Below are 21,482 nucleotides of genomic sequence, written 5' to 3'. Positions count from 1 at the left end.
GAACATTGTGAAAGAGGGGGCAGGAAAATTATAAGAGGCAGAGGAGCAGGACATTGGATCTCTTCCTTAAACATCAGAACATCTGTTTACCAGCCTTCTCTACTTTCATACACATGCCAGTGTCCTGTGGAACCTCTTAAGAAGGCAGACTGGGCACAGTGGGTCATGCTTTTTTTTTTTTTTTAATCTCTGGTGTGTGGGAAGAGCTATCTATGTGTGTCCCAGACTCCAGCATTTAGTGTACCAGTAGGCCACAGACTGGAGCTAACATACAAAATTTATATATATCTTGGTTTTCTGTGATTCAGAGCCAAGAGAAATTGGCAGAAATTTCTATCAATGAATTAAGATCGGAAAACTTGGGGTGTGTTCAGCAGATGAGTTGAATCCAGATCTTGTGGCAATTTATACATGAATGAGATGAGAATTTTAGTTGGCTAAGAGTTTCTCACTAATATCATTCTATTTTGCTCTAAGAGTATGTATTTTTCATATCAGAATTGCTAGTGCTATTTGAGGATAGGAGACTAGTGACTCTCACACTAATCAGGGGCTCTCTGTCTCTTCAAGACTGAGTGTCTGAAAAGAGTGTCCATTAAGGTCATGTCTGAAAAGGTGACATCCCAGCTCTAATAGTACATACTTCCAAAAGGCCAGTAAACCATAAGTAGACCCATTACCCAGTAAGCCAGAAGTAGACCCATTACCCAGTAAGCCAGAAGTAGGCCCATTGCCCTTTGAATTGTTGAGGTCAGGGTCTCTCTTTGACTTTAAGTGGCCCTCGTCGGTTTTCATCTTTACAGGGAATTAATGAGACCCTTTGTAACAGTAGAGCCATAAGTTTGGTCTAGTTTTTCACTTCCAGACTAAAAGGCCATGGGGTAATTCCGCTTCCTCCTGGAGAATTACTCATCTTTACACACTCCCCAGGGAGTTGTTAATGTGCTGAGGAGGGATTGGATCTCTTGGAGCTAGCGTTACAGATGGTCATGAGCAATCTTACCTGAGAACTGGGATCTAAATGAGGGTCCTCCACAAGAGAACCATCTTTCTAGCCCCTTTATTTGATACCTCTAATGTGACATAATCATAATCTCTTAAACATTCGAGTGTTTACTATGTGCCAAGAACTCCTTCATGCTCTTCTACCTGTAGCAAATCATGTAGTTCATAGTGTTATGTAGGAGCTATTCACTTCAGTTTTGAAAGAGATAAATTGTTGAAAAAAAAATTAAAACTTGCCTAAGGTTATGTAGCCGGTGGGGGCCAAAACCAGAAGTCAAACTTAGTATCTCCCAGATCTGAGATTTTGTCTTTCTCTGCACTGACTTCATGTGGAACATGTCCAGAATGGCTTGTGCCTTTTGTTGTTAATGTGATGTTAGAGTTCTAGTTATCTAAGTGTCTTTTCTGTGTGGACATATCTTCTTTTTCTATTAAGAAACTTGGGCAACAGTTGATTGAAAGAAAATGGGTATGTTATTCATCTCATTTCTCATGGATGGAAATTATGTCTAGAGACCAACAAGCTAGTGGCAGGCATGTGTTTGTTCACAAGCAACTGTTGTCAAGTTCTGTGCTAATGATCTGAGAGTCTTCATAGCATAGTGCTTATGATACACCGTCACATTTTCATAGAACTTTTGAAGATTAGAAGAAACTGGAAATGGGTGAATATTTGCCAGTGGTAAACTACTACTCTTCTTCCCGAACACAATGCACTGCTTTAGGAACCCCTTTGCAATTGCTAAGAGCTCACTTCTATGACACATTAAAGTTTTGAGATAGATGATTTACACCTACTGTTTAGATGAAAATGCCAAGTGATTCTAGCTGTTAAGTGTTCTTAAAGGTTTAGAGCTGCTGATTGCTTCATGATTGAGCTTAACATGAAATCTTAACAGTATAGATGCCTACACAAGACCTGAAAACGACAATGCCAATTGACATGCCAATGTGAATGGGGTAAATCTCACAAGGTCCTACCCCTAGATGAAAAGCTATAGGCAATTATTGACTTTTGATAGAGGAAGAATCCACCTGCTCCTGGGATAACCTCTGATATGTGATCCAATGCCAAGCAGAAAGCCCTAAACACACACACACACACACACACACACACACACACACACACACACACACACACACACACGCAACACTAAATGAACTCAAAAGCCTATATTTATAAAGTTATGTGCGTCTTTATGTATATGTGTGTGTGTCATGATAGTAATTAAAGAAAAAAGGTCATGAATTTGAGGAGAACAAATTAGAGGAAGGAAGAAGGGACAATGATATAAATAATGTACGCATATGAAGTCCTCAAAAAACAATAAATAAAATAAAGTGGACCATACTCCATGGGTCTGAAATGCTGTGAAGTTTCCTAGGAGAATGGTAATAGATGTTTTGGTTCAGTCCTTCATGTTTGCAAGTATAAAAATGCCATTAGAAGCTTGAGTTGGTGATTTCAAGTTTGGACATTCATATAGAGAGAAGTCACCTTATTAATGAGGTGTTGTCTGTCTATTCCCCCATAGGGCTGCTTAACAACGCCCAACTCACCGTCCATGCATTCACGGTCCCTAACACTGGGACCCTCCCTCTCACTGGGCAACATCTCTGGAGTGTCTATGAAGTCAGAGATGAAGAAGCGCCGAGCCCCTCCTCCTCCAAGTCCAGGACTCCTGGGTCAAGAAAAAGCATCAGAAAAGGTAGGGGGATGGGCCTCTCTCCACCAAAGCATCTTTTTACTGACCCAGTTAACTCCACTTCAGATCCTTGGAAATGCTGAGTTCTTTACTCTTGTGGTTTTAGCAAGCTGTGTTCAGGGTGAACATCTGAGCCTTATTTAGAAGTAAAGGTGAGATGTCACTCAGTTGCTAAGGTAGGAAACTATTTTGGGGTCTTTGGTTCTTAAGGACCCAGTGCTTGTAGATTAACATGTGTTTTATTTTAGCACTGAAGTTTTGGGGGTGTGAGAGAGATTGCATATAAGAAAATGCACAAGTAGTGATACTTCTAGAAAGCTCAGTTTGTGAAAGAGATAAAGTACGTAGCCTAGATTATCCAAATTATCCAGATTCACAGCAAAACGGAAACTTCTCCATATGGAGCAGCTTTTAATATAATAAATGTTTTATTTCATAGGCATGGTATTTAAGAAGCCCACTTTCTGTTTGTCTTAATAGCAGTGAACAGCCTTCTAAGGCATTTTGTCATTAGATGTTGCCCTGAAGATCACATCCTCAGCAGTGAGTGAGTTACCTAACCCATGGTTTCTACTGGTCCTCTTTCCTTCAGCTACCTGCTGATGTCTGGAACCATTAATTGAAATGTCAAGGCCCCTCTTCCCAAGAGTAGGGAACCATGTGACAGTATAAACTTTAATTTTCTGACATTTCTGTTAGTCATAGCTAACTACACTCCAAAAATACTGAATAGAAAGTTCTAGAAACAATTTATATATTTAAAACTCCCACATGCCTCTAAGTAGCATGATGAAGTCTCACAGTCATCCTCCATCCCTTTGACCAGTATATCTATATTGTATGTACTCTCGATTTCTTACTTAGTGGCTACCTCAGTTATGACTGACGGTCATGGTATTGCACTGCTATAGTCACATAAATAATTCTTATTTGACTTAAATGTGACCCAAAAATGAAGAATAATAATGTAAACATGGAAGGAGTTGGTATTTGCCAAAGAGAAGCTTTTGTTAAGTGGGAAGGTTAAATATTATTCAAGAACAATATATATGGAAGCACAGAGTATGAGAAAGAGAGAGGAGTTTGGTACTATGGTTTCAAACATCTCTGAAATATGTGTCCTCTGTAGGTTTTGGGGGAGAGATTAGCTATTACTGTTCTTTTCCAAACTCTGAAGGAAATACTGAAAAAAAAGCATGAAAATTTATTTTTTATGAACACATCCTCAAGTGGTCTCCTGAGGAGACCATCTCTGGGGTACCCAAGGGGAGAAGCTCATGCTTTTGCCTCTTCCAAGCTGTGCATTTTTATCCATGTGCTAAGGTGCAATTTGAGAATGAGGATGCCTTTTTATTCATTGGCTGCTTTGTTCCAGCTGGCCCTGCATCCCAGCTTCTGGGGGAAGAAAGCATACCCTGAACATTGGCATCACATGAGGCACACCAAGCATCCTTTTGCTCTCTGATGGACTCTGCATCCTCTTTCTTGCCCGATGCTTTGGTATCGTTTGCTTTGTCCCTGTGTCATGACTCTCAAGAACACTGACAGTCTTTAGGCTTGAATCACTTTTGTTTGGTTAGTTTTTTTTCAATACAGGGTGTTTCTGTAGCTTTGGAGCCTGTCCTGGAACAGCTCTGTAGACCAAGCTAGCCTTGAGCTCACAGAGATCCACCTGCCTCTGCCTCAAGAGTGCTGGGATTAAAGACATACACCACCAATGAGTCATATCATGGCTTTTTCAGAAAATATACTTCAATATACTAGAAACAATGTCCCTTCCACCAAAATTTGAGGCTTCACTACAGCTGCAGGTTACTGTGACAGAATCCTGACATCTTCCTTGGCAAATATTTTAGTTAATTTTTTCATTGCTATAACAAAATACCTCCAAATATCAACCTAAGTTGGGAAGGGTTTGTTTTGGTTTGCAGTTTGAGGATGCAGGCAGTCATGGTAGGTAAGTCATAGCAGAAGGAGAACGGGCCTCTATTTACATTTCATCAAGAAGCAGGGAGAGATGAGCCAATACTCTGTTCTCAGTTCATCAGATGGTACCATCCACACTCAGCATGGCTCTTCTCTCAGTTAAGTCTTTCTGGAAGTGACATCATAGACATAGCCAGAGGTGGGTTTCCAAATTAGATCAAGTTGGCAGTGCAGATTAGCCATCACAGCATCTGCATCATTGTCTGTGTGTCCATCCGCCTATCTGTATACCTATCCTGTAGGTGTCTTTATTTTTCCAGAGGCCTTCTTAACCGTGCCCATCAGAGACCACATCAGACCCCTATAGGACCTTTACTTATGTCGCTAGAAATTTATCTCAAACTCCTGTAGTACAACACATTTTAGAAGAAAATGTTCTGGGTTTTTTTTTTTTTGTTTGTTTGTTTTGTTTTTTGTCTCACTCATTTCTTTTGAGATTTCTGTAATGCTGCAGCCATGTTCTTATAAAAGGAAATTTAGTCACAGAGGTACATCAGTTTGTTCCACACTTGATGGAATGATGTAGCCACTATGTGTATCTGTTTCCTGTAACTATAGTTCAGCTCTTAATCAGTTTAGATTCTGAACTTTTTCAAAACATCCAGATATGTTGTTAACATTAGCCATTTCCAGTTACTCCTGTCTTTTTCCTTTGAGTTCCAATAGATATTTCTTTAATGATAAAAAATGTGTATTCCAGGATGAGGGTTATGTAAATACTTTTCTTCAATAAGAACCCTTAATGTGATAGAGCATAGATATAGAGCAGGGATAGAGCGTTGACATTTCAACATTTTCTTCTGTACAAAACCGTTATGTTTTGTTTTTCTGAATTTAATTTAGTTACTCATACTAGATAGTCTGCTGGAACAGAAAAACATATAGTAACTGGAGAATTGGGAACTTTAAATGGAAAATAAACAGTACATTCTCCCCTGCAGAATGAACAGAGTTCCCTCTGCAGCAATAAAAGCTTCTACTGAAATCTGTTTTATTTGGCACAGAATGAGTAGAGAAATTGGTTGCTGGAAACCATCTTCCATTTTAATTGTGTGAGTGAAATACAGACTGCATTTAAGCCTTTCTTGTGAACATGCTTCTTTTTAAAAGAAATGTATTTTGTTATTTATCAATTTCTGAGAAAAGAATCCCAAAAAAAACATGTTGTCCTGGTTGTTGGGGAGAACATCAATTCCTGTTAATGAATTTCCTTCCATCTAGAGATAAGTTGTTTGTGTGAAAACCTTATTTATGTGTAGCTGCTACTAAAACCAAAATACCGAGTAAGGAGAAAATGCTTAGTTCAGGACTTGGTCAACTTAGGAGAATACATAGGTTTTTCATCTTTATATGCCTTTTTTTCTTATCAAGTAGTGGCAAAATAAAAATCTCAACTGTTAGTGCCTTAAAGGTAGAATAGTTTTGTCATGTTCCATTTTATCTGAAATTTAAGAACACATAATTATTCAGAACAGACACATTATTTTCCCAGTTATATTGGCTCAAGGTTAATTAAACCTACAGACATGGAACCTATGGATATATTGAGCCAATTGTAGTAGATAATTATTATGTTGTAGTATTATATTTGTTCATGTTGAGATAAGTTTTCTGCTGCAAATTTTCTTCACACACTACACTGATTAGTCAGAATTCTGAGGGTTTAGGGTTAGGTTAGGGTTAGTTAAATATTCATGATTTGGTCATCAGTTCTTCCATGGAAACGTTAGAGCTGGAAAATAAGCAATGCCACCTTTATACAAATGTTTCTGTAGAGCATTTGAGAAGATCAGTGGGTGCAAAGGTGTGAGCTCTTCAGGAGGAGGAAAGGGCCTTTTAACAGAGCTCATTGCTTCAGCTACAGCACCTTGGCCATTGGCTATATCATGGGGAACTTTCAGGTAAACGTGATGTATTATGCTCACACACTAGGTCCTGAGTCAGTATTTCTTACAGACACCAGTAGGCTTGTAAACACATGTTCTAAGCCCTGTCTACAGAATCCCCATCCATGAAGACTGGGAGGAACCTGAGCACATCTGTTTTCCTACAGTGGCACTTTGAAAACTACTACTGGAGAGAAAACTGTCTCCACTCAGAATTCTGACGAATCAGTATAGTGTGTGGAGAAAATCTGCAGCAGAATACTTATTTCAACATGAACAAATATAATACTATAAAACAATAATTATCCACTACAATTAGCTCCACATATCCATAGGTTCCATATCTGTAGATTTAACCAACCTTGAACTAATATAACAGAAAATATTGTGTCTGTTCTGAATGTGTATGGTCTTCTTTTTATCATTGTTCCCTTAAAGTATGGTTTCCATAACATTTATGTTTCATTAGGCAATCTAGATATAATTTGCAGTATTTAGGAAGATGTATGTAGGTCATGGGCAAATGCATTGCCATTCTGAATAAGGGATGTGAACAGTGCCAGATTTTTGTATCCTTGTGGATACAAAATGGATACCTGTGAAACTACCATAGAAGAAGTTTATACCTAAAGTTTTATTTTAGAATTCAAAAGTACTGCATACTGGGACCTGAGGGATATTCACTAAGCAAAAAAAGAAAATGTCCATTTTCCTTCTCTTATCTTCTGGTTGGGAAATCCATGTTCCATCTCCCCCTTGCCTGATGCTGTGATGGTTTCTCCCCAGATGCCAGCTCTGAGTTTGAGGGGCTATCAGCTTTCTGTATCTGTCTTTGGGCCACAGCTGTGTACTGTCTTCAGCAACCTGCCTCAGGGAGAATTTTTTTTCTTTCTATCTAGTCATAGCCTTCCCGCTTGGTTTACACCTGTCTTGTGTGAAACAGTGATAGATTATGACATAGATACATGCTTGGCTGAAATCTATCCTTAATTCTCTCTCTGGTCTCCAGTGTCCACCTCTGTAAAATGAAAACAATAATCAGTGTTGACAGGAGCATATTGGGATCATCAGAATGAGGGACCTGGGTCAAGATCACCTGTGTGTCTATGTTTCTAAGTATACAAATCTGTGTGTGGGAGTGAGGTTGGAGGATTGAAGGGTATCATGAGAGGGTTCTAGGGTCTAGACAGTTACAACAAGTATACTTAAAAATCAAATTACTTATGGCTACAGACTATCAGGTACATGATAAAAAAGGTCAGCCTAGGACAGACTCATGTTTTAAACAACTCCGCTGTCTTTTTCCCTCTTCACGATTTTTTTTTTCTCAGCTTTGTTGATGTAAAATACAGCCTTTTCTGCAAAGGGAGAAAGCAATCTGTTTTGAGCCAAATATGAGTAACCATGGCTTGGGAACCTTGTTTCAAGGTTCTCCAAATGATGTTTCATTGTGAAATTGGTTACACGAACTTTTAAGAGTCATAAAACAAAAGAAACTCATAAATCAATGCATTCAGCTAATACATTGATGGGGATGACATTGGGTAAGTGGCCACAGTGAAGTGGAAAGTGTCTGCTATAACTTTGAGAGGCTGATGAGGAAGCAAGTGAATATATTCCAAAAGTTTTAGCTGATTGTCAAAAAGAAGATGTTATTAGGTCAGATAGGGGTGGGCGGGCATTCATGAATACCGGAGGTATTAATGTAGCCCAAAATAATATCAGCTCTCTGTTAGGGTCCTTGAAATGTTCCATAAAAGACCACCAGTCATATATGCAACTAGCAAGAGCATTTATTTTAAAAACTGCCAACATGTTGGGGTAGCAAATGACAATGGCAAGAGAAGCTCAAAGGCTCCTTTTAAGCAAATTAGGGGAATTCCAGGAAGGAGAACTTTCTGGGGGTTGATTGGTGGATTTAAACACAAAAGTTCATAGGATTGGTAGGTATGTGTAGTGGTTAGGAACTTTCCAGTGGCAGGTTACAGAAAGCTGTCTTTAGCTAGCAGGAGGCTGTGGGCCGCCTGAGGATTGGTTGCCCCTGAGTTGTGGTTTTCCTGAGAACTGCTTGCTCAGCTCCAGCTAAGTCCAGTAAATTAAAACTGAGACCTGGTCCCTGGCAAGGGCTACTGGAAACCTGTTATGGCTCATGGCTCTAGTTTGGCTCGCCAGCCCTCTCACTCTCCATCTACAACATTCTAGTTCTTCACTGTCTGGAAATTCTCATAAGCTTATCAGTCTTGTGAATCTTCGACATAGGTGTGGCTTTTATTATTTTTTTAAGTTTGGTTCATAATCACAAAGGACCCATTATCCCATGCCTTCTGAGAGTTATAAAAGAAGATGCCCTTCCTCCCAAGTCCTGGTCATCAAGCTGGATAGAAAATTATTAAGAACACATTCTTCCCTAGGTGGCTTCACTGCCCAGCAAAGACTCCATTGCCCAGCAACAACACACTCCACCCAAGTTCTGCTGACACCTGCATTTCTCCAAAGCTGTGCATATCACAGAGAAGTTAATTTTTTTCTTTCATCTTTATCAATTGATCAGAAACAATTAGGAGTTTACCAAATAATAATGTTATCTAATTTCAGTTACCATTGTCCAGAAATACATAAAATACAGCCATTTATTGTTTCCGTGCTTCAGTCAAGTATACACAGTGAAGCATAATATCTCATACCATGTGAAGATATAGAATGATTGTAGATGTTAGAAACTTAACTGAGGTTAGACACTTAACCTCTACTTCTTTGATTTAGTGGTTAGAATATTACAGAAGAATCATAAAACTGCCAAGGGCACTTTAGAAGAAATACTTTGTTGAGAACCAAAGTGTCTGTTTTACTTAAAGTAAACTTAAAGCCTATTTGTTTTTGTTGTTTGTTTGTTTGTTTTAGAAAAGGTCTCATAGCCCAGACTGGCTTCCAGTACACTCAGTATGTTGAACCAGTCCAAAGTAGCCTTGAACTCTTAACCCTCATGTCTCTACTTCCTGAGTTATGATACTGGCATGTCTCCCACCATACTCAAATTCAGGGCTTTATGCACACTAAGCAAGAACTGTATATCTTCAGCCCCAAAGGCTGATTCTCTTTTCTTTATGAAACATAATTTTGTTTAATAACAGTATTTTAATGCACTCTTGATCATTAGGGGTCATAAAAAAGAGGGCCACTGTAGAGGGAAGATAAGATAAAACCAGAAAATATATATAGTTTATTTAAAAGGAGGTTATAGACATGAAGACATATTGAAATATACATATACAGAGTAAAAGAGAGAGTTACACTGTAATATATTTTGTCTAGCAGCCAAAGGACTAAACATAGGGGAAGAAAAGGTAGACTTTTTGAGTTAGAACTAAGAAAAAAAGGCAGGGTTAGCAGAAAAGCTCTGTGAGCATGGCTTTCAAGGCTGCTTCTGATAGCATGGTATCGTGTCTGCTCTATAGAGAGGTCACCTTGGGCTGAGGTGGGCTCTAGAATCCCTGGTTCTGTGGAGTCCCTGTAAATTTGGCCAACAGGATTGGCATGGCTACTGTGAAATGGTTAGTGCTATCTACTTCATAGACTCTAGAATAACCAGAGAGGTGGACTTCTGGTTTGGCTTGTAAGGGATTATCTAAATTGCACTAATTGAGGTCCCACTTTGTGTGGCACTGTGGCCTAGCTGTCATTCTGGACTATATAAGTGAAGGCCCTTGTGTTCATCACTCTCTGCTCCTGATTGTGGATGTGATGTGATCAACTGTTCCAAGCTCACACATTATACCCTTGAGCTGGGAGCTGAAATAAACCTTTTCTCTTGTGCTGGTGCTGCTGCTGGATGAACTTTTATCACAGCAACAGGAAAAGAAACCAAGACAGCCACCTTCTCTTGTCATTCCCTATTCCCTTCCTTGATTTCATTTTTCATTTAGTCCCCAACATGTAGGCTTAGGAGACAAAGCAATCTGTATCTTTATTTACTAGTATCTCCAGTATATCACATAAGAAGTACAAAGAGAAGTAAAACTCAAAAGCCCAAGCTGGTTGCTGTGCCAAACAAATCACAGATATATGAATGCTCAATGGCAGTACTTCCTTGTGACCATTGGGCAGTAGAGTCCCCTTCATCTAACTGGCCAGAAATCTCAGAAACATAATTATAGTGATTTAATAACAAGTCATATTTTGTAGTGGTCCAAAGACCTTTATGCCAACTGTCTCATGTAGCCTAGTAGTTGTTCTGTCTTATAAATAATGTGCAGTTATTGTCTTCATTTTACTAATAAGGACAATAAAATCAGAAAGAAGAAATGAGGCCACAGAGCAGCTGCCATGCCAGTCAGTGACGCATTATAGGCTATCTGATATCGTTCTTACATGTAACCATTGGAATTCATGCTGATTGCATCACAGAAATATGCAGCTGTCAGTGTACTGAGGGATGAGCATGCTGGGGTGAGTCTGATCTACATCCTTTTCTAGCTCTAACATTGGCGAGGTGACTGAACAAAGCACATTGTACCACTGAGGTAAATTGCCCTCACATGAAGCTGCCTGACAGGGAGATGCTGAGGGTTAGGGATGTTTGAAATGAAAGCATGTACTTACCACAAGAAAAGCCTGTGTTTGCTGTCTGAGGGTCAAACTGGAAAGCTGAGGAAGTCCCATAAATGCTGAAGGAAGATCGTTTTTGTACTCCACATTTCACCTCACTCATGAGTTCATAAAAAATAGCATCTTCCTGCTGTTAGTGCAATGAGCTTTCTCAGGAGCTTACTGCATTTGTCCTAGAGGTAAACTAACTAGCAGAAGACTTGGCTGAAACAGAATAAAAAATCAGTTCACCTCCACATACATTCTTTGTCAAAAAAATTAATTTCAACTGGCATGATAGTGGTGAGGGATGCTGGACTCATGAAAGAGCTGTTTTTTGTTTTGTTTTCCTGTTTCACCAATGACCCGCTGCCTTGTCTTTTATTAAAATCTCTAGGCCTTCGCCTGATATGTGGAACAGATTTTAAAGAAATGTTTTTAACTGTCTGACTTAGTGGTTTCAAAGTTATGTAAATTTAAGAATTTTGAAGCCCATATTAAGCTCATATTATTTTAAAAACATTTTTATTAGAGTATTTAAATTTATATAATGAGAACTGATGAAAGATAAAAAGACATCATATAAAAATGAAACTTGGTGAAATGAGTTGAATGTGTAGACATGTGCAAAAACAGCTCATATTTAAAAGCATAACATTTTAAAGCCATTACTGTAGGCATAGCCAAATGCATTCTAAATGTATCTACCAGTATATCTGAAATGTGGTTATCTGTGTATTTTCTGAACTGCTGATTTTATTTATTGACTCCATACAATTTCCAAGTCTGTTTATATATTCATATGGTATTTGAAATTTCACAAACCTTGACAGAAGTGAAGAATCAGTAGAATTCTTTGGACCTAGCCAAACTATCTTTGGGTCCACATTCTACAGAAAATTATGATATTAATCTTTAAATGTTCCAGGTGACAAATATATCTATCTTTTTTAGTAAATGAACCAAACAAACAAGTTACTTGGATTTGTGATGATTCTGTTTTGTATGGATACCCTAGTAGAGGCTTCATTTTTATCTAAAATGTGGATGCATAACACAGCATTTATGGCAGTATGGAACAGATTTTTAAAAAAGTGTTGGGTCAGTGGAAGTGTGGAGATGTCTCTGGTGTTTGGGAGGCTTCCTTCTTCTCTGGAGATGGAGAAAGTGAGTGCAGACAGCATTGTGTCCAGCTGCATGGCAGAAGACAGGCTCTTTTCCAACATAAATATCCCTTAGAACCTGGGCGTCTCCCTTCTACTGCAGAGCCTGGGAAAACAGGCCACAGAGGAAGTTCCTTAGTGGAAACAACAAGGCAGCCATACTGAGAGTGCATTGTGGAAGGAAATGGCTGCTATTTTAGCTACTGGACATCTACCTTTTGTTTATGGATTCTTTCCTCTTTGACACTTGCTGTTAAAGCAACAAAAGTAGCTTTGAAAGAGATTAGATTCTTGCCTATTTTTAGCTATCCTTAAAATGTGGCATTTTAGAGAGGCTTTCAGCTAAAAATCAAAGTGAGAAGTGCAATGTCCATTTCCCAGTGGGAAACAGTTTCATGGGCAGTGGAAAGGGGAAGCTGGGCTTCGTGTTCTGGGCACACAGTTTCAATGGAGTTGTTTACCTCATGCTTTCTTACTTTTATCCTTGCCTTTGCCTGTCAGCCATCTCAACAGAGAAATGGGTGAAAATGTGGTTTCATTATTTCTCTTAACTTCACATCTTTGCTCATTAGTGTTAATATTTTATTTTTAATTATATATATGGTGGGGAGGGGTTGTGTATGTCAGTGTAAGTTCCTATACAGTACAAAAGAGGTCATAGATTCCCCTGGAGCTGAAGCTTCAGACAGTTGTGTATTACCCAACATACCACAGAGCCATCTCTCCATTCCCATTGCTTCTTTATATCTAAGTATTTTCATGATTCTTCCCAGCTACCTTGATAATCAACATTAGGAAAAGTGAGTTTAAGAATATGAATCTGTACTTAAAGCTTGCAGCGTGATGTACCCTACTTCCTTTCTTGGAGGGTTGCTATGTTTTGGAAGTTGAACCCAAGTGCTGAGTTACCAGGATTAGCTTGTATTTAACTTCCATTCTGGACTCAGGTGTCTCTGCTTGCTTTTGGGTTTTGGAGTAGTTAAATAGCCTCCATGTGTTGACTTTTTGTTTATTCTAAACCAACCTCATGAAATTTTAGTGTCTGTGACATGTTTACTTTTTACACCAAAGGACACAGCTAACAAATTGAACAAGCAGCCCAAAGAACTCGTGAAGACATTAGAAAAGAATATATCTAATACGGTATTAACATATAGAATATAAAGATAATTTAGAATTTAGCAACAACAAACAGAATAACAATAAGAATTTTACAATTGAATTGAATAAATGTTTTCCAAAGAAAATATACAAAGAGACAACAGGCTCATGAACAGATGTTCAGTGTCAGTAATCATTAGGGAAATGTAAATCAAAACCCACAGTATAAACTCACACTCGCTGTGATGAGTACTATAAAAAACAGAAAAGGAAAAAACAAAATGCCAAGAATGAAGATAGACTGGAACGTGTGTGTGTGTGTGTGTGTGTGTGTGTGTGTGTGTGTGTATGTGTGTAAATGTGAAATGGCACAGGCTCTATGGTGAAGAGTGTGTCAGTCACTCAAAACATCGAAAATTGAGTTCTGTAATTCTTCTGGTATGTACCCCCAAAGAATTAAAAGCATGATCCTAAGGAGATCTTCACTGCAATCAGTGAGTGTGAGTGACCCCAATGGCTCATTAGTAGAAGGAGTAAGGAAAATGGAGTATACCCATATCATGAATTATTAACTTTAAAAATAGAAATATTCCTGATACTTGGATCAGCATGGATGAACCTTGAAGACATTACACTAATTGAAATAAGCTAGCCGCTATAAGACAAATACTGTGTGATGCCATTTATAAAAGATGCCCTGTGTGGTCAAGTATATAGATTCAAGAAGTAAAGTGGTGGCTGGTCATATGTGGGGAGGGAGAAGGATGGATGAGTCTTGCAAAGAGAAAATAGTTTTGAGGACTAATTCACAATACTGCTCTACTGTTGGTGTAAAATGGTTAGGATGGTAAATCCTATGTGATTTTTACAATAAAAATAATGATTTCAACACTTCCTTTTAAAGGTCTAATCCTAAGTAAAATGCTTTTGCATTATGGGGAATATACATTCCAGTGAAAAACTTACATATATTTTTGTCTACCTTTCTCTTTCTCTCTGTATTGTTCCACTTGTCAGCACAACTTTGATCCCTTCTTTGACAAACATGAGTTTTAAAAAGCTAGTGTTTTCTTCTGTTTTTTCACTCCTGTATTTGATGTATTCATGCCCATATACATACATACATACATACATACTCACACACAAGTGAGCACATATGTATGTGTGTGTTGCCAAAAAACTTACTGCAACAGGAACCTTGAACGTATCTAGTGTATCTCTGCTGAGGTAACTTCAATGAATTAAGAAGTGGAAGCATGGGCTAGAAAACTGGCTTAGTACATAAAAGTAAATGCTTTCCAACATCGGGATCTGAGTTTAAATTTCCAGCTTTTATGAAATCTGGGCACATAGCATAATCATGTGTAATCCTAGCACTCATTCAGGGATATGGGAGGTAGAGACAGAATTCCCAGAACCTAGAGGACAAGCTCTCCTGGTTTGTATAATAGAAAAACCACAAAAAGACCTTGTGCTAAAAAGGCAGAAGGCAAGGATTAACACTTCAGGTTGTCCTCTGATCTCTACACATGTTGTGACATATGCAAACCCATCTTATGCTCATAAACTTACACACACATCATAATACACATCACATATGTACATGGATTATTTATACACAGTGACATGTTGAAATTAAATTTAATAGTTCAAAGAAATTAATAGCCCTGTTCTCACTCGTGTATTTTTACAACTTTGGGCAAGTCATTCCAAAGGACTTAATAATCAACATTTCTGACTTCTGTTTCCATGAAGTAAAACAGTCTGTCCACATGTCAAAGAAATTTTGAAGGGCTCATATGTTTATTAATAAGACATGTAAGAGTACTCTAAAACTTAGAATGTATTTTTACCTTATGTAAATCTCAACATAGATAAACACTTTATGCAAAGATGGGAATCATTGAGAGACCTTCTAAACACTACTAGACTTGTGGAGATTGTCACAGACCTACTACTACAGCATGCTTGACATGAATGGAATATAAAAATTGAACATGTATAACATTATCTTTAGTACAGTTGCTAAATCAAATAAGCAAAAGAGAAAAAAAATGTTAAATACAAAAGCAACATTGGCAAGAAAAAAATGGAGGAGAAAGTAGAGGAGGAGGAGGAATGATACCTTGATACTTGACTCCACCCATATTCATAATTACACCATTGGCAGATCAAAGCTTTCGTTTTTTAAAACAATGATTGTCATGATGGCTTACAATGCCATCACGAGGAGCCTGTTTTAAATGAGAAGACCTAGATTGGTTGCAAGTGAAATAGAACAGACAAGGAAACGCAAGTGAAAGGAGGCTGACAAAGTTTTGTGGCTGGTAGAGGAAATAAACTTTAAGAAAGAGAATGGCTGAGGTTGAGAGTGGACAGGGCCCAGCTGTCCCCACAGTAGTCATGGCTGCCTCTGGAAATGCCACACTTCACAGTTCAGGAATTCACTACGTTGGTCTGAATGCAAGCAGTAAAACAATTCTCCCAGAATGTTCTCCTGGGTTTAAAGCTGGTAGATAAAATTGTAAGGAAAGCTGGCAGTCTGCCAAATGCTTATGTTTATGAAGTTGGCTGTGGGCCAGGGAGAGTCACATGATCTATTCTTTGCCAGTGTTGGTGAACTTCTGCTGGTTGAAAAGATTCTGTATTCATTCTTGGATTACAGATGCTTTCTCATGCAAACCCCAAAAAACTGAGAAGTATCCCTGGAAATATGTTGACATTTAAGATATGGAGGCTTTTCCAGAGAATCTTAAAATTATCTCTTTCCCATGTACCAAATATCATTAGAGATAAAGTAGAGATCAAAGGTCAGACTTGGGAGAATCAGAATTTCATACATTTTGTGGGCATAAGGAAATCTTGTTCTGTATTATACAATCAGAGAGGAAAATGGTGGATTGCTTTTTTTTTCTGTTATTGTGATAAAACACCATGACCAAGGCAACCAAATTTAACAAAATAAGGGTGGAAAAAAGACAAACTGTACAGGAAAACATTTAATTTGGACATGTAGCCTCAGTGGGTTAGAGTCTGTGATTGAGAGGCAAAGACCAGAAACAGTTGAGAGCTTACATCTTTATGTATGCATGTATGTATGTATATTTTTTCTTATTTTACATATAGATCTCAGTTCCCTCTCCCTCCCATGCCCTTAAACCCCCCTCCCATCCTACCCTCACTCCACAGGGTGGGTGATGCCTTCCAGGAGGGATCATAAAATCTGTCAAGTCATTTGGAGTAGGGACTAGGACCTCCTTCCTGCCTCTAGGTTAAAGGAGTGTCTCTCCCTGGGGAATGTGCTCCCAAAGTCCCTTCATGCACCAGGGATACCTTAGACTACCCAGGCCTTCTAACTGAGACTCACGTTCAGAGGGTCTGAGTCAATATAATGCTGGTTTCCTAGTTATCAGTCTGGGGGCCCATTAGGTCCCCCCTTTTCAGGTCAGCTGTCTCTGTGGGTTTCTGTAGCCTGGTCTTGACCCCTTTTCTTATCAGTCCTCCCTCTCCCTCTCAGCTCAGTGTTTGCTGTGGGTGTCTGCTTCTGTTTCCATCAGCTACTAGATGAGGGCTCTATGATGGCATATAAGTTCGTCATCAATCTCATTATCAGGGAAGAGCATTTAAGGTAGCCTTTCCACTGTTGCTCAGATTGTTAGTTGGGGTCATCCTTGTACGTCTCTGGACATTTCAGGGGCAGTGAGTGGAGAGGGAGTTAGAAAGAAGAGAGGAGAGGAGAACATGTGGGTCCAGGAAGATTGAGACAGGGATGAATAGACAAGATTGAAAAAAAAAGAGAGATGCCATAATAGAGGGAGCCATTATAGGTTTGAAGAGAAAATTGACCCTAGAGAGCTTACATCTTGGTCCACATATAGAAAGCAGAGAAAGAGAGAGACTGGGAATGGAGCATCTTTTAAAACACCAGTGTCCATCCCTAGTGACACACCTCCAACAAGACCATACCTCCCAATCCTTCCTAAACAGTTCTGCCAATTTGGGACCAAGTATTCAAATCTATGAGCTTATTATGTGTGCATTCTCATTCAAACCACATTTGGTGGTTTGTAAGCAGCCACAGCTGCAATGAGATCATGAGTCCATGAACTTCTCCATGTCCAGAAGATGCTATTTCTCAGCAGTCCTTCCTAACATCTGGCTCTCTGACCAGATATAATATGATTTTGTTCCTTCAGATACTTTTCACTGTGGCTTCCCTGACATGATGCCTGATACTATGAGAGTAATAAACCCTTTCTCCCTTCATTTACCTTTTCAGACTATTTTATCATAGCAACAGGAAAAGAAACTAAAACAAGTTGGTTAGAATAATTGTTTCCCTCATCTTCTGTCTTTATGTCTTTAGGTCAGAGTGATTTGTTATTGTTTGTGTTTGTTTCTTTGTTTGAGACAGGGTTTTTCTGTGTAGCCCTGGCTAGCCTGGGACTTGCTCTGTAGATCAGGCTGCCCTCAAATCAGAGATCCCCTTGCCTCTGCCTCTCAAGTGCTGGATTAATGGTGTAGTGTCAGAGTAACCTTAGACACAATGCTCTTATATGTCCTCCTAAATGTTAGGTGAGTTAGAAAAGGATGGAAGGAAGGAAGGAATGAAGATAGGAAGGAAGGAAAGAAGGGAGGGAGGGAGAGAAGGAGGAAGGAAGGAAGGAGACAAAGGTAAGGAAGGAAAGATAAAAATAAAACATTCAGTCAAGGCTTATGATGGGATATTAGACTTAAATCCCCATTTAAGAGCTGAGAACACATTTGTATTCCATGTTTGAGCATTTTTTAAGTCATGTAAGAAAAAAATACTTAAGAGACAACCTCAGTGCTATATTTTAGGGAGCAGAAAAAGGAGGCAATAAAGAAGAATGAGATACTGAGCCAAATCCTTTAGGCAAGAGAGGTACTGATGCTGCAGGTAAGTTCTGAAGTATACAGTTTCACCTCACCCATTCCTACACCTTTCAGGCAAATTAAGGTGGCTTCTTCTGTGGTTTTCTGGGGAAGGAGAGATCTTCCATTTCTGGGAAGCAGGTCTAGTTAATGTGTTACCTATGCCATGTGGCAGATGGGCATGGAACACGTGTGACTTATACTAAATAACAGTGTTTACTATTCTTATGGGTAGGAAAATAGGACTTGGTTAATGTGTGACACATATTATGTGACTATATGCTTCATGTCTCTGATAGCCAGCCAGTCATTGTGTTCTTGCCTTGCTTCTAATCCTCTTTGTATACGGTTGGCTGCCTGGAAGGTCTTGGTTTGATAACATTTAGTTTATTCTCGTAACACTCTGTGAAGAGTGCCGGCTGCTTTTCTTTCTTGGATTGCCAAAGACTGTGATGATAGATGGGATTTTCCCTGCCAGCATGCCTACACCCACCTCTGAAAGCACTTTTTTAAAGAAATACAGTGTAGACAATCAAGTGAGCATTCTGATGACCTATGGCATCTTCACAGCCTCTCAAAGAAATCTACAAATAAAACAGAGTCCCAAAATAGCATATTGATCCTAGATTTTGCATGAAGGAAATGCAGTCATTTTATAGCTATTATCAGTAATAGATTATAAACTATTTTTTTTTCATTTCCCCACACTTTGGAGATAGGTAGATAATGTGTGCTTTGTTCAGGTCTTGGACAGCTTCTTACTTCAGGGCTAACAATTTTATCAGTTAAACTAGAAGTTATCTCTTATCACTCGTCCTAAATGGGAACTTCTGAAATTCTATTTCTGTCAGACATGTTTGTGTACATAGATCGTTAGATCATTATTCTGTTGTTTGCAGTTACTGTGTGGCAGATTGTTCTTAGGAGTTGCAACACACACACACACACACACACACACACACACACACACACACACAAAACCCCAGCCCCCTCAGAAAAGGAACCCAGTTCAGACAAAAGTAATGATTGCAATCGTGTCTAATATGGTGGACCAATGAGTGTTTATTGGGTTACTATGAGATGTGTAGGTGAGAGTTTATTACAAGGAATAGGGATGACTCAAAAGTAGGTAGGTGCATCACCGGAATACCCACCCCAAAAATGGGACAGCTTACAGTATGAAAGCTGCAGCCTTAGAGCTCTCAGCATGGCTTGCAGGCAGCTGGACAGTCTGATAATCTCTGCTCTCTGTAGTTGCTGTTGAGTTTCATCCCCCAGTAGCTGCTGGGTAAAGGCCCCTCTAGAATATTTCAAATGTCTGCTCTTCCAGACATGGACCTTTTGTTTACTGCTGATTCTCATGAGCCCCCCCCCCTTCCCTCCTAGAAGGAATATTTTCATTTGAAGGAAATTGCAATATAACAACAATGTAAAGAATGAAATGTGGGCTTATTCTCTGCCATGAAGATTAAAATTTTAGATTAAGACTGTGCGAGGATGGCTATGTTGCAGAACTCCCTGCTATGTATGCATCACTAACAACTAGGGTGAATAACCTATTTACTGTTACTCAACCCTGCCAGGTGAAATGTTCCAAAATTAGGATAGGACACCGCCAATTCTTCACTTCCTGGGAAAGAAAACCATCCTCACCCAAGAGTCCTTCAGTTTGTTTCATACAAGCCAATGTTAACTGGAAGAGGGATCCCAGCATACTGAGTCCTCTAGGCCTCACAGTGATGGCACTGCAGTACAAGCTGGTGATAAGGAGAAAACTCTAAACGCCATAAATATTATAAATAACCACAAACCAAACTCTTCAAAGACTTACTCTTTCCACTTGTCCTTTGACTCAGCTCATTAAGACTCTCACTTCTATTTTCGTTTTTCCTTTTCTGTTCCTTCTCTGTAGTCGCTCACTATTTGTCTGGTTTCTTGAATAATCTCTACATATGCTCAGAACACCCAGATATGATGCCTATGCTCATAGTCTCTGAGTAGCATTTGGGGGAGACAATAGCCCAGTCCCACGGGTTAAGGTAGCACTAGATCAAGCTCCTTCCCAGATGGCACCAGTCCTGATCCACCCAATTTCACCTCTGAAATCTCCCAAAATATTTCTCTCTATACTTGTATGGCATTTTGTGTGCTCCTTTAGTGGGAAGTGAGAAGGATTCCTCTGCATCCTTCCATGTTTCAGGTCACTCACTCACACACCTGATCCTCTACTCTCCACCTCGAGCTGCCGTGGCAGAAGCAGGTGTCCAACCTCCCTCAGCTAGATCCATGTTTGCTTGGCTATCCCTTCTTCTAGGAGACTACTCCTTCCCTGTGTCAGTTCTTTGTTGTCTTCCTCCAACCACAGTTCTTCAATCCTTCCATAATATGTTCATTAGATCAGTCAGCAAACATTCCCTAAGTACCGACTGTGTGCAAAACCCTCTACTGAGCACAGAGAAAACACAGAAACCACAAAATATCTGCTGTGCCTTTGAAGTTTCTACCCATCATCCCTGACTCCCTAGGACCCTAGTCACATGCTCTGCCCTGCTTGATCTTGTCTGATTCTCAGAGTCAAGTTCATTCACAGAGTAAGAATGCAGTCATCAAATGAATGCATCTATCTGATAAGTAGCATTGTTTTAATCACCTCCATGCTTTAAAAACAAAACAAAGCAAAGCAAAAACATTGATTCAGCCAGTACTTTGTGAGCATCCTGCATAAGCCAGGAAATACTTCAGGGAAGTGGGTTGGCTACAGATCCATTCCTTCTAATATACAGAATAGGAGACCTGTAGATAGGCTGAATGAATACTGGTCTACCGCTTTCTCCTTTTGTCAAACAAAGGTAGTGCAGTGTTCAAAGAGTAGGCTATCCTGCTACACCCTTGAACATTACCTCCAGCAACTTTCTTGACTATTCTGAGCTTCTTTTCCTCTTTGACACAGTAAAAATCACAGTCATGTCACTTTTTATGGTTCATGTGATGCTTAGCCACAGTAGTGATACATAGGAAACTCAGCATAGATCTTACCTTAGTACATGGTAGGTGTTCAGTAAAAAATAGCTGGGTCTGTTATTCTTTCTTATTCAAAATGGACAATGTGACCTTGATCTATATTTCAGCCTCACTTTTCTTACCTATAAAACACA

The 21,482-nt window shown here is 39.2% G+C and overlaps 1 protein-coding gene across 4 annotated transcripts in view; it reads left to right on the top strand.

The window, feature by feature from the left end:
* Cobl (cordon-bleu WH2 repeat protein) overlaps positions 1 to 21,482 on the top strand; it is a 220,974-nt gene that overhangs the window by 111,993 nt on the left and 87,499 nt on the right. For all 4 annotated transcript variants that reach the window (XM_051200605.1, XM_051200603.1, XM_051200606.1 and 1 more), the window contains one exon: positions 2,541 to 2,714. In XM_051200605.1, coding sequence (XP_051056562.1) covers positions 2,541 to 2,714 — 174 coding nt within the window. The remainder of the gene's footprint in view (positions 1 to 2,540; positions 2,715 to 21,482) is intronic.

Source organism: Phodopus roborovskii, unplaced genomic scaffold (genome assembly GCF_943737965.1).
Source record: "Phodopus roborovskii unplaced genomic scaffold, PHOROB, whole genome shotgun sequence".
In the NCBI taxonomy this organism is placed as follows: Eukaryota; Metazoa; Chordata; class Mammalia; order Rodentia; family Cricetidae; genus Phodopus; species Phodopus roborovskii.
This window is presented reverse-complemented; position numbering and strand designations above follow the sequence as displayed.